Consider the following 14,463-nt stretch of genomic DNA (forward strand, 5'->3'; position numbering starts at 1 on the left):
TACTTTTATTTTTTTTTCTCCTTTTTTATTTTCCAGTTATAACCGAATAACAAAACTAAATGTTTTTCAATTTCTAGCCTTGAAATTTTTAAATATTGTGTCAGCTGATTGTTCAACTTTTGATTTCACTGTGTATTCCGGTGACAATCGAAATTGTTCAATGTTTTTTTTACAGAGACAAGAAGATTATCGAAATAAGGTGCTTTCTATGGTTTACTTTAATAAAGTTTTTAATCATATATCCTTCATTAATAATTATAAATTTTATGTTCCAGACATGACCAGCATGACAAAGAAAAACCAGAAATGTGACCTACTCTGTCCAAATGTAAAGTTTCATGATCAATATCTAAACCATGAAGTTTGAACCCATACCACTTTGCCAAAAAAAATCAAAGAATGGTTTTAAAAATTCAAAAATTGTTAATTTTTGATTTTTTTTTTTTGAACAATTTTGTCATTTTCTGTAAAAATTTCAACCTATTCCATTATTCAATCTTTTCGAGCACCAATTTTTTGAGGTTCACATTTGTGTTTGGGAAGTGCAGTGAAAGTGAATGAGCATTTAAGGTTAAGGTTTCCCTAATAAAATCAACAACAAAAGGTACCGTTAACCGAGGTGTTATTGATTGGATTATTATTTCTGGAATATTTTTTTTGCTAAGGTTTTTCTCAAGACTAATATTTTTAAAACATTTACTGGGGTATGCCACAAAAGGTTCATGCACTATTTAAAAAAACTTGTATCAATTGTGTTTAAAAAAATAGTTGCGTTAAAATTCTTAATTTGAAATCCGGGGTGACTTTGATAGTCTTAGCTTTTCTTATTAAAATCAGACATAAAGTGTTCAAAATGTTTTCAAAACCATGAATAAGGTTGCTGATATAGTTTTCAAGAAAAGAAAAATCAATGTTTATATTTCTTAGTTGAATAAATACGCTTTTTTAACAAAATTTATGTAAATGTTCGGAAAAATTATTTGAAAACTGAATTATGCTTAAAGTTGGTTGAAACTAGTTTTGTGTATACAAATACCAATTTGTATTACATTTTAAACTGAATTAGAAGCACGAATCAAATGTTTTCACATTTTATATGAAATTTATTCTACAGAAAATTCTTATAAATTTAATGGTCTTTGTTTAAAATATGTTTCTAAAACACATAATATTTATTATTTACAAACTTTTTAAATTTTCATTAGAAATCATCCAAAGAATCTGAAAATGCATTTCGTTTTCGAATTTGAAATCATGTTCATTGAGAAAACCATGACACTTTGTGAATTGAAAAATAATGCTATTCATCAACATTTTCATACTTATAATCAACTAATTTTTCAAACGTTTTAAAATTTTATGAAAACATCTCCTAGCAGTACTTTGAACACTTCTCTACCACGGTCAGTATGATTTTTTACCATTCCATACGTAGTTTATTTCTAACCAAAGTTTTGCGGAAAAATCTCAAACCTATCAAAGTCACTCCGTTTTACGGTACTTGAAGTTTGTGACAACGTTTTCATAATTTATTTTTGACAAAGCTTCAATGCAAAAGGTAACAGTAAACTTAAAACTATGAAAAGCTGTTAGAAACCAAAGTTGTAAATAAAGCTTAATTTCAGCGATTTTGACTAGCGTTAAGTTATTATTCTGTTTCATTTTGTCGCATTGCTTAAAGATTTGATAATATTTATACAACTTTAGCTTGGCAATTGATTTTTTTTGCCTTTGTTTTTAAAGTGGTACACTAAATTCTTTAAGCCATTGCAAATATTTTCTACAAAGTTTTCATTAATTTAAACTTTTTTTATGAGTACAGTTTATTAAAAGTAGATAGGGGTTGATTTTCTCAACTCAACTTTTAAATGAAATTCAAACATTTTTCTTTTTATATGGAGTGGAAGTTATTTTACCTTTTGAAAAAATAAAAAAAAAACATTGAAATGTGGAATTGTAGTTTAGGCCTTTACAAATATGGTTAAAGAATTTATCTCTAGAATAATACTAAAAGTTTACAAAAACATAGAGTTAAAGCACGAATCCTTACTTAACTGGATTTTTCATTGAAATAAAATTGAAAACATTGAAATACTGCCAACTTTATAATTCAACATTGATTTTTAGAATTATGTATAAAAAATCATAAAATTTAAAAGGAAACCAGACAAAAGTATTTTTGACATAAATTCCAAGATACTTTAATTTTTTTTAAGTATGCAGCTGTTCTCATGTTCAAGCACTCTTTTTGCCTTCCTCACCTAACTGAGGAAAGGCTATAAAATCACTCGAAAAATGAACTTCTTAATTCGACCTCGTAGACCCACCTTCACGTATATCTATCGACTCAGAATCATAAGCAAATGTCTGTGTGGATGTGTGTAGGTGGGTGGACAAAAAAAATGTCACTCGATTATCTCCGGACTGGATGAACGGATTTTGACCGTATTAGTCTCATTCGATCCGTCTTGGGGTCCCATAGGTCTCTATTTAAAATCAGCAAAATGATTTTGGCGTATGTCCGGAAGATTGTAAAAAGGGTGGTTTTTGCAAGAAACCCTATCATGTTATACATTTTCAGAAAGGTATTAAAAAGACCTTTCTAATGAGCCCAAAACATTGAAGATCTGACAACCCTATCAAAAGTTATTAGCACTTAAGTGTTATTTATACACGTTTTGGAGGCCGGATCTCAGATATTTCAGTAAAAATGATGTCGGGGTCCATCATGCGATCCATCGTTAGTTAGATAATCGAAATACCTTTCAAATGAGCCTAAAACATGAAGGATCTGACAACCCTATCAAAAGTTATTAGCACTTAAGTGTTATTTATACACTTTTTGGAGGCCGGATCTCAGATATTGTGATAAAAATATTGTCTGAATCTTCCATGTGAACTATCGTTGGATAGGTTTTTTTATCAGACTTGCCGATAAGCCAGAAAAATTGAAGGTCATCGAACCCTATCAAAAGAAATGAGTATTAAAGTTTATTTGTTAAACATGTTAAGGGAATGTTGCTATTTTTACTGAATGTATTGACTTTATGAATGTGAGGAAGGTACCAACCACCTAAAGGTGGATTAAGTAACGTTTTTTTTTAAAAAGAATAAATTTTAAAAAAATTACCGTATCGTAAAATTGTATTTGAAAGTTTTGAATTATATTTATTTTTTTATAGTTTAAGTTTTCTCTAAGAATCAGAACTGTGAGAACTTCAATTTTTAAAGGATTTTTGTAATAAATTTTGTATAATTTCTAATTTTGCTGAAATTGTAAATTTATTTCGTTGAGCAATATTTATTCTTTATTTATTCTTATTATTTGAAGTTCTGGAAAAGTTGAGAATTTTAAAATGGGATTTGAGTAGGCATCCTGAGTTAAGAATTGCAAAATGCACTAAAAATTTAATTTTGGAACAATCGTTCTTCGTACTCTACGATTCTTTTTTCTTTTATTTTGTTCCTTGATCAGAAATCCTGAGTTAATTTTTTTATATCTTGGGTCATTTTTTAATTTGATAGAAATTTGGTTTCAAAATAACTTTTATGTAAAGTTGGCCCTCAACCATTTCCCGTTTTGTAACAAACTGATTTTTTTCATATTTTCAATGTTGTTCATGGAATAAAAAACAAAATTTGCCATATTCGGCGATTTTCGGATGAACCGTTTTTGAGAAAGGGCTAAAAAAAGCTTCAAACTTCTTGATCGTTTAACGAAAATAAAAACTGGTTTAGTTCTTCCAGCCAAATGTCTACCCTTTTTCTCGTCCCAAGTTCAAACCCACAAAGTTCCTTGGAAGTAACCAAATCGAAAACATCTCAGTCTGATACTTCAAAACGAGACCAACAAAAAAAACACAGACGTCCAACCCAAAGTGTGTGGTTTACACGCATGACTGACTTTTCAGCTTTCAGAAGTCTCAATATCACACGCCACGGACGACGTTCTGGAAGATATCTCTTTTCTGGCCAGGTCAGTCTCAGCCGGTGTGAGGTGGTCCCCTTGAATGACTCAAGTCAGCGTCACCAGCGAGTTCAGTGAAGCATGAATGGTAATCATAAAAGCCAGCCCAGCAAAACAAACTCGCTCTGTCGAATGTATACCTCATTATAATGATCATTTTATCCCTCTCGGACACAGGTCTTCACAGGTTTTGGATGGAAAGGGGGGGATTGAACGCGCTGCGTTGTAGGACTTCAGTATAAGTCAAAACCCGTGGACAACGCTCCTGGCGGTAGCAGGTCGTCACGGCCTGTCTTCACGTTGTGGCGCGAGATGCTTTTAGGGCCTCCGGAGGAAGTCTCTGGGAAATCGGTATTATTTCACAATTTGGGAAAACATCCTTTTTGAAAGGGTCTTGAACATTTCTAATCAAACAAAGTCAAAACTCAAAAACAGAATTTTGGTCGATTTCCGAGAGAATTTCGTCTCGTTTGCTTGGGGAGAGTCCAGCGAGGGGGTCTTGGAGTCTCATAAAAAAGTGCACCACAAAACGGTAGCCAAAATCGTACACATGTGTTAAAATTAACACCTGCGCCCCCGTGTTCGATGAGGAATAAAGTTGAAATAAAAAAAAACACGTTCAACGGCGTCGAGTTGATGAAGTGGAGAGGAGAGAGACTTCAACAGCAGAGGACATTGGACATCATAATGAAAACACAACGGATTTCATGTGTGGGGTACACTTTTTCATGAATTAACCACACGTTGGAAGGGGGCAAGGTGGGGAGAGTTCGGCGGGAATGCAGCAGACAAGTTTGGTCAACACGAATGCGAAGTGTTGAGTTGCACTCGGTGGGACTGAAAAACGGCTGATGGAAGCTGACAAGTGCATCGATGCGTTCGCGGCTACCGGTTGTAACCTAGATTCTCTCGGGGCCACCGCGTCCCTGGACAAAGAGTGGACGTTGCCAGCGTTGGCTTTCGGGTCTGTATTGATATTGATTTAAATGTGAGACTGGTCGAATGCTGATTTTGACAATTTGTAAAACGTTTTAGCTTTAAAGAACCCAAAAGTTTGTCAACTTCAATTTTCTATTCCGATCCAATCAAACCCTTGCGTGGCTCATTTTTCGAAGGGATCCTGGAAAAAGCCTCAGGTTAGATTACGCCTAGCTTTCTTCTTGTAATTTATTAACATAACGCCTCCGTTTCGTTTGACCAGCCATGAACGCTTTTTCACGATTTTGGGAACTGCATTTCTAACTCATAATCAAAGCTCTGGAGTCGGAGTTGGAGTGTGAGTCGGAGTCGCCAAAACTCGAACAGCTGGAGTCGGCTAAATTTTATGAGCTGGAGTCGGAGTTGGAGTCAGAGCCGAACATTTCAGATAAACGTTTCGATTTATTTATAATCTTTATCAAGGAATAAATAAACAATTCGACCGTTTTGATCTTTGCCACACGACTGCCAAACCGATAAAAAGGACGATTAACAAAAAAGGGCGATTAATGGTTAAAAGGATTTCAGATAAACCAGAGTAGGAGACGGAGTCGGAGTTATCTAAAAATCAACAAAAAATATTACTTTTTAATTGTTCAGTATTTGTAGGTTAATTAACAAAATTTCTTATATTTTCAATTGTTTTTTTTTTAAATCACATGCACTGCGTTGCCATTTTTATTTATTTATTTTTTGATAGAGATTTATCAGATGCCATTATGTTTTTGAGGCATTTTTATTGTGATTGGAATGCTTTAGAGGTGGGCAAAAAATGGATTAAAAAAAATCTCTTGTGCGATTAAACTTTAGCGTTTATAGACTTTATTGATTAAATCTGAATGTAGGAAAAAGTTCACAGAATATTTTCTCCAAATAAAATGTCAGCATCAGTTCAATTTTGGCAAAAACAAAAAAAAATGATCAAAATTTCTTCAAAATCCTAGATTGAAGTTTGGATACCATTCAGTCATTTCAACGTTTAGGTTCGAGTAGAAATCATAAAATAGAGACCACCAAGACCCATAGTTACCAAGGACATCTTCTTGGTCTTAGATATTTTTGTTTTTAAATGATTTTTAAAAGTACAATGTTAATTAACTTTAAAAATCATGAAACGAAAACGAAACTATTGGCACTACGCCCCCCGGGGCATGGCCTTCCTCTAACGTGGGATTTCTGCTCCAGCGCCTCTGACGAGACAGGAGAAACCGGGACCGACGTTTTACTTCACCATCCGATAGAAGCTCAGTGGATAAGGCGGGAATCGAACCCGCGTCTCATAGCATCAATCATATAAGTTTAAAAATTAACCTTTTTATCAACATTTTGAAAAAGAGCCACAGAGCCGTTCAAAAGAGCGGCTCTTTTAAATGAGCGAACGAAAATGAGCGGCTCCTAAAAAAGAGCGGTTTTGCCCACCTCTAGAATGCTCTGATTGAGTTTTTTTCACTATGATCACTAAATGATAACCTGTTAATCAAATATATAGTATCATAACTAGAAAAAAAAGACAATATTGGTTGTGTTGTCAGAACTAATCAATTGATTCTCGACTGCCTCCTTTTACCTATATGAGTGTACCCTTTCAATTTAAATTTGACCAATCCAATTTAATCCAGTTCTTTCTGAAAAAAGTACACACATAGTGTTTACTCCGAAAGCGAATGTCTTGGAGAATTAAAGTACATCATTTTTCAGGAATAAAAACATTAAAGATAAAAATCACTGTTTTTTGAAAATCCAGCAAATAATCAACGATTATAACAATCTGCTACTTGAAACTCAACATGCGCATTTTGTTTATAACTAAGTACAAACAAATTAAAGTGTCGCATTTAAAATATTTGAAACTGCAAAAAAAAAATCAAAAAAGTTGCAACTAATTTTGAAATAATCATTGAATTTATTAAATATACCAATTATCCTAATGTTCCTTGGGCCAACTATTTTGATACTGTTGCAAATTGTCGTTGAACAAATTTCAAGTTCCTAAAAACATAATAAAAAAATAAAAAATAAAAATTATAGGATTTTCATTTATTTTTCAAATTTTATTCAACCGTTTAGAATTTTTACATAATGTATATGTCCCACGCCAATTTGCAAATTGTCTACTATTTTAAATTGTAAATTTGAGTTTTATTAATAAATCCAAAATTTTCTTAAAAAATTGTTCTCCTTAAGGAATCAGCATGTGCTGGTTGTTGCCTTCTTGAAGCCACTAGAGGAATTTTTGATCTAAATGAATTGTGCTTCAAAATTTATATAATTTTGTGGCACAGTCATTGACGTCCTAGTTGGCAATCATTGATTAATGACGATTTCCATAACATAACAAGGAATGGGATAATCGTTACCAAAAGGAATCAGTCACTATTCTAAACAACTTGTTGAAGGAATTTTGTCAAAATATTGAAAGAGACGCAAAATTTATATCTTTAAAGGAAAAATCATGACGATGATGGAAGTCTTCAAAACTGAATATTTTTATTTGTGTTCTTTTAACGTATAAAACTTGTAACCTAGAAACTTTTTTTCCGTTTTATGATACATACTTATTTTCCTTGAGAAAAACTTGTACCTAGAGAGATTTAAAATGATTATATTTATCATTTCTTTGTTCAAAATAATAGCTAACTATTTTTGAAATATTTAAAAATATGTGGCGTCGGAGTTGGTGTCAACAATTTGTTGAAAGCTGGATTCAAAGTCGGAGTCGGCTAGAGTTGGTAGGCCGGAGTTGGAGTCGGTGTCGGAGTCGGTTGGAGCTGAAAGCTGGAGTCGGAGTAGGCTAAAATCAGAAAGCCGGAGTCGGAGTCGCTCGTATCCGCAGCCCTGCTCAAAAGTGATTAAAAAATCATTTGAACATGCTAAATTTTGTAACTGTCATCTCTTGATCAAATTTTATTCGTTTTTTAAAGTATCGTCATCTTGATAAGTCCTGCCATGACTTGCTCCACTTGTAATTAGAACACTATTTCAACCGAATAATTCGAGCTTTATAAAATGCTTGAAAATAAAAGAATTGAAAGAAATAAGTTCAGTCTTTGTTCGTAGAATGTTTTCACCCTCTACAACAGTGTTTCTCAACCGGTGAGGAATTCCCCCCTAGGGGGGAATTTGGCCATTCTTATTACTATGTTTTTAAACGTTTTTCCCAAAATCCTCAATACTAAAGCTGTTTCTTTTAAATTTTATTAAAAAATAATATATGAGCAACTCTCTACGAAATCGGACGATTTCGACCATTTTTATTTTTTGTATTTTTTTTATTTGACTCAAACTTTGTGGGGGCCTTCCCTATGACCAAATAAGCTATTTTGCGTCATTGGTTCACCCATACAAGTCTCCATACAATTTTGGCAGCTGTCCATACAAAAATGGTATGTGAATTTTCTGATCAATTTGGTGTCTTCGGCAAAGTTGAGGACTTTTGAGAAAAAAAAATAGGAACACGGAAAAAAATCTGCAGATTTTTTTATCAATTTTTTTTATAAATCTCAATTTCCCAAAATACGTATTTTTTGATTTTCAAGATTTTTTGATATGTTTTAGGGGACAAAAATCCGCAACTTTTGAGTCATAGAGAAACATGGTCAAAAAATCTGCCGCCGAGTTATGAATTTTTGAAAAAATAGTGATTTTTTGGAAAAAATCGAAGTTGTCTGCAAAAACAAGTTTGACATTATTTTTTAATGCAAAATTGAATTTGCAATCGAAAAGTACTTTACAGATTTTTGATAAAGGGCTCCGTTTGATTTTAGCGAAATATTTGCAGTTTTTCAATTTTTAAAAATAGTGACCATGAGTGACCATTTCTAAAAATATTTTTTTTGAAAAGTTCAGAAAATTTGCTATAAAATTGTCTAAGAGACATTGAAGATTGGACCTCGGGTTGCTGAGATAGAGCCGCTTTAAGAAAAAGAAACACGAAAATTGAAGTTTTCTAAATCTCACCAAAACAAGCCACCTTTTTCTAATGACGATATCTCAGCAATGAATGGTCCGATTTTCAATGTTAATATATTTAACATTCGTGAAATTTTCCGATCTTCTCGAAAAATATATATTGAAAATTTTTAAGTCAAGACTCACATTTTAAAAGGGCCAAATATTGAATATTACGCCCATTTAAAATGCTAGTCTTGATTTTCAAAATATTTTTTTCGAAAAGATCGGAAAATTTCACGAATGTTTCATGTATTAACATTGAAAATCGGACCATTAATTGCTGAGATATCGTCATTAGAAAATGGTGGGTTGTTTTGGTGAGACTTAGAAAACTTCAATTTTCGTGTTTCTTTTTCTTTAAGCCGCTGTATCTCAGCAACCAGAGGTCCAATCTTCAATGTCTCTTAGACAATTTTATAGCAAATTTTTTGAACTTTTCAAAAAAAAAATTAAAAAAATGGTAACTCATGGTCACTATTTTTAAAAATTGAAAAACTGCAAATAATTCGCTAAAATCAAACTTACTGTGGCTATATCTTGAAAACGGAGCCCTTTATCAAAAATCTTTAAAATACTTTTCGATTGCAAATTCAATTTTGCATTAAAAAATAATGTCAAACTTGTTTTTGCATGAAACTTCGATTTTTTCCAAAAATCACTATTTTTTCAAAAAATCATAACTCGGCGGCAGATTTTTTGACCATGTTTCTCTATGGCTCAAAAGTTGCGGATTTTTGTCCCCTAAAACATATCAAAAAATCTCGAAAATCAAAAAATACGTATTTTGGGAAATTGAGTTTTAGTGAAAAAAAAAGTTGATGAAAAAAATCTGCAATTTTTTTTCCGTATTTTTTTCTCAAAAGTCCTCAACAATACCTACAACTTTGCCGAAGACACCAAATTGATCAGAAAATTCACTCAAAAGTTACAGCTGTTTGAATATTTACATACCATTTTTGTATGGACAGCTGCCAAAATTGTATGAAGACTTGTATGGGTGAACCAATGACGCAAAATAGCTTATTTGGTCATAGGGAAGGCTCCCACAAAGTTTGAGCCAAATAAAAAAATACAAATAAAATCCATTTCCGGTTTTGGTAGAGAATTGCTCAGTAGTTAAATTCAATGGATTTGCATGAAGGTAAAAAAAACTGTTGACAAAAATCTTCAAGCATTTGTATTTTTTTGCGAAAAAATTATATAATGTAAAACTTACACTTTCTACAAACATTAAGGCCAAGATTATGATTTTTATGCATTGATGCCATGCAATAAGTTGCAAATTGAAGGGGGGAATCAAGTTCTTGAAAATTAGCCAAGGGGGGAATTTATGGAAAAAGGTTGAGAAACACTGCCCTACAACCACACCTGTAGACCCAAAAATCAACTCTATCATAAATTTTGATCTTAAAATATTTAAATATATTTTCAAATGAATGAACATAAAGTCAGCAAGATAAATGCAAATGGAAATACTGAAAATTTAACTAGAAAAAATAGAACTAATGAAATGAAGGTTTTTAGAGCAAAAGTTACGGAAAAAATAAAAAAGTTAAAACAAATGTTTTGCGTTAGATGGTTAAACGATGCCCAACGATGGCCAACTGTTCAAACTCCCAAATTGCACCAAAAGTTCGAAAATCGTCTCCACAACTCCATGCTCACCTCCACGACCCCTTTTCGACTCAGTAAATGTCCAACCCGACGGCATAAAACACACACCACTTTCAGGAACCATTTTCCGTTCCATATTCCCCTAAAAAAACCCATCCCAGCAAAACGAAGCCGCCCTGCCCCGCTCCTGCACAACCGGTGATAATGTTTAATTTAATTTTATTAAAACCTATTTTATGCTGCCACGTTTTATGTAGATGAACGTGTCGTTGTCGTTGGAGCACCCCCCGTTTCTGCCATCCTATTTTCCTCGATTCCAAGTTCTGGTTGTACGTGACCCGGGCTCTCCCCCCTCTTAAAATTCGTGGCTCGACTTTCCACACCTGCTGGTTTCGGAGTTGGCTGCTGCAGGTAGTAGCCCCGGAATGGGTGGTTGGCGGCGACGGCGATGCATTTATCGTAAAGTAAAATTCCGAAAACTTTGGATTCCGTTTTGGGTGGGTGGGGGACGCGGGGTAAAACGGGGATGTTCAGGACCGAACAAGTGTCTGTTAGTGTCACACACTCTGGCGGTGGAGGGTGGTGAGGTGGTGTGGAAGGGGGAAATGCATTTTCGTTTTTCCAGATGAGAAACTATGCAAAGTGTCGTCGTGTGTTATTTCCAATCGGTATGGCTTGACATTAAAGTAATGAGATTCGAATGTAACTTCTGTTTTAGCGAAGAGATACGGTTTCAAACATTTAACAAATAACCTAAAATTGTGAACTTCATTACGCCTGGCTTCAACATAATTAGCAATGTCGTCCTATTACGGACTCCACACCGTGAAACATAAAAATCAATACGGCCAATTAGTGCAACCCGACACTGACATTCTGATTCCATTCTCTCTATTCCTCCCCAGGACCAAAAGAGTGCGACCTGCCAAAGGGGGGCCTCACCTCGCTGCACGGCGGTGGCAACGGATTCGGCACGGTTCCCAACTCGGCCGGCGGGGCCACCTCGGACAGCAACGGCAACCGGTTGCACGTCGGCGGTGGTGCCAACTCCGGATCTTCCGGGGGCTCATCCGGCGGCGGACTGTGCGAACCCCACAACATCCACCAGGACCAGGTAAATGTAGCATAGCGTCCTGGATTGGCGGAAAGAGGGGGAGTTTCCCCCTTCTATCCCGTTCCAAAAAAAAAGTGATGAACGGCCCGTTTTCTTACTCTCCCCTAGATTTCAATGGACAAAAATGGCAAACAGAAGCGGCACCGAACCCGTTTCACGCCGGCCCAACTGAACGAGCTGGAGCGGTGCTTCTCCAAGACGCACTACCCGGACATCTTCATGCGGGAGGAAATCGCGATGCGGATCGGGCTGACCGAGTCCCGGGTGCAGGTGAGGTTCACGAAATTTTGGAGAGGAAAATTCGTATTTTTGAGAAATCTCGATACATTTTGAAACTCGCTCTTAAAATTCAAAATCTTAAATCAGACGACTCACTCGACACTGTCGTGATAACTTGTTTGACGTTCTGAGAAAAACGCATTTTAATGTTTGACCTTGAATAAACAAAACATAAAGGACACAATGTAAACAATAACAAACACGTTTTGTTTGGTTTACCAAACTGTGCATTGTCCCGAAGTTTGGTTGAATTTGGTTTTCTCAGTCCCGAGTTAAAATTAAAAATGTTTACAGTAGTCGGGCGTGTACGTGTGTCAAACGCGTTCTAACCTGAAAGCCATCTGGTCAGTTGTCGCACTAACAGTAATTTCCAGGGTGTGTCAAGATAGCACGACCGTTAAACACAATGCGCGGAGCTTTTTTTGGTTTTTTATTGAATATCTTAGGATTGAAATTGAATTTTGGGGATCTGTGAAAGTCAAAAGTTGAGGTATTGTGAGCTGCACAAAAAAGCGTTCATAACTCAATTTGACCCACAAAGCACGTGCGACAAGTTAGCACGACAACGATGACTTCTATGATTTTTCGCTCATTCAGTATATACAGAGCATTACAGATTTTCAAGTGATGGCAAATTTTCTTTGAAAAAAAAAAAATACTATAAAAGAAGATGTTATGTATTACTTTAAAGCCGTGAGGTTTTAAAAAGACTGAATAAGGAACAAAATTAAACTCACTTCGGTTATATTTTGTTGTGCCTAATGTGCTAATGTTCACTCAAAGTTAAACGTTATCCAATCTAATCAATTTCGATGATCAGATCCATGTCAAAAATATTGTGAAAATGTTGTAAACTGGTTTTCACAAAATGTATTTTGTGAATTCTAGTTTTGCCGAGCATCTCCGAATATCAAGCTAAACTACAAGTATTTGAGAAATAAACTAAAATTACTCAGAAATGTTACCAACTGGATTTGAACTCATCTTTCTCAAGTCCAATTTGGCATTTTTCACATCTTTATTGAAATAGTTGTCAGAAAACTTTATTTAATAAAAACATTTACTTTGTTTTATTCTGTTTATATTCAAGATATTTCCAGATATTTCCAGAAGGAAACTCATTTCAGAGTTGTATTCGTTTTTCAAGAATTAATTAAGGTTTCATCTAATGAATCTTAAAATAATTTCCTGTTCACTTTGAACAGTTTTTTGGTAAAGAAACAGATACCTTTTTTCCCAACCAATTCCAAGCTAGAGTGTCCAATTTCCCGTCCCGGGAATTCCCAAAACAAAATATTTCCCGTTTCCCGGGAAATTTGTAAATTTCCCTGGAATTCCAGAAATTCAGAATTCAGAAATGTATACTTCCACATTTTCTTATCTTTTGGAACCATTTTATGGGAAAATGCCCTGAAAAAAATAAATGAAAAAAATCAACATGATTTTATTCAAATAAAATTAATGTTTAGTTCTTATAGAGTTAAGCAGATGATCATAAATGTTGATATCAAGATTTATTTCTGATAATATTAATTTCTTAAGCAACTGGAAATAGATCTTGTCTAATGGAAATCAACTATTCGATTTTGGTGTTATTCAATTGAAAAGTATATTAACACCTTACCACCAAAGTAAAATTTAGATTTTGTTTTGTCGTTTTTTTTAACCATGATCAAATGAGATGAACATCGAATTGAAGAATTACTTCAATTCGTTTAATAAGCTAGTATTAAAGAAATTATCATTTGAAGTGATAGAATTATGTAGGTGCAAAAATGGGCGTTAAAAGGTTAAATAGAAAAAATGGAAGACTGATTGTAAAATTATGTTAATTTATCGTAGATTTCAAATCATGTTAAGCTTTCAATAGAAGTCAATTATAACCCTGAAAATCATGTGACATAATAAAACCATAAGTAAAGCAAACACGAGAAGTTAGATTAAAAGGAAAAACATAAAAGCATTGCCATTTTTTTCAAGAGCTTAAACCATTATGATTTGTTTATTAAAGTAATTTTTCATGAAAAACATAATTTCTGCATGTTTTTTTTTCAATTTTAACTTAATTTGTCAAAGCACACTCTCTCAAACTGATCACGGAGATAAGTTTAAAACAAATTTTATGGTTGTGGAGCATGGATTCATTTTACTCACTGTAAAAAATTTGTGATTAAAAAATACTTCTCATAAATTCTCGATTTGAACTTATAAAATTAGAAAAAAAAACTTTCTTGCAGTTGTTTGATTTGGATATGAAGTCAAGTTGTCAATTGATCTTCAGACTTATTTTAACCATTAAAATCGCTGTCGTATACAATTTTTTATGCAAAATATTGATCAGAATCAAGATCAGATCAACTTTCAATGAATTTCAAATTTCCCGGAATTTGTAACCCCGGGAAATTGGACGCTCTATTCCAAACACATATTTCTTAAATTTTACTCGTTTGAGGCCACATTTGACTCAATAGTTTTAACTAATCGTCAAAGATTTTAAATTATTAAAAAATCAGACAGTTCAAGATGTTTTTTTTTGTTTTTTACTTTGAAAAAAAAAAAC

At 33.8% G+C, this 14,463-nt stretch overlaps 1 protein-coding gene across 3 annotated transcripts in view; it reads left to right on the plus strand.

Moving 5' to 3' along the window:
- The window catches only part of LOC120420698 (homeobox protein orthopedia), a 95,116-nt gene that overhangs the window by 12,501 nt on the left and 68,152 nt on the right, over positions 1-14,463 (plus strand). For 2 of the 3 annotated variants that reach the window (XM_039583795.2, XM_039583792.2), the window contains exons 2-3: positions 11,416-11,624; positions 11,733-11,894. In XM_039583795.2, the coding sequence (XP_039439729.1) occupies positions 11,416-11,624; positions 11,733-11,894 (371 nt within the window). The remainder of the gene's footprint in view (positions 1-11,415; positions 11,625-11,732; positions 11,895-14,463) is intronic. The other variant, XM_039583793.2, reaches the window with a different exon arrangement.

The sequence above is a fragment of the Culex pipiens genome, chromosome 3 (assembly GCF_016801865.2).
Source record: "Culex pipiens pallens isolate TS chromosome 3, TS_CPP_V2, whole genome shotgun sequence".
Classification (NCBI taxonomy): Eukaryota; Metazoa; Arthropoda; class Insecta; order Diptera; family Culicidae; genus Culex; species Culex pipiens.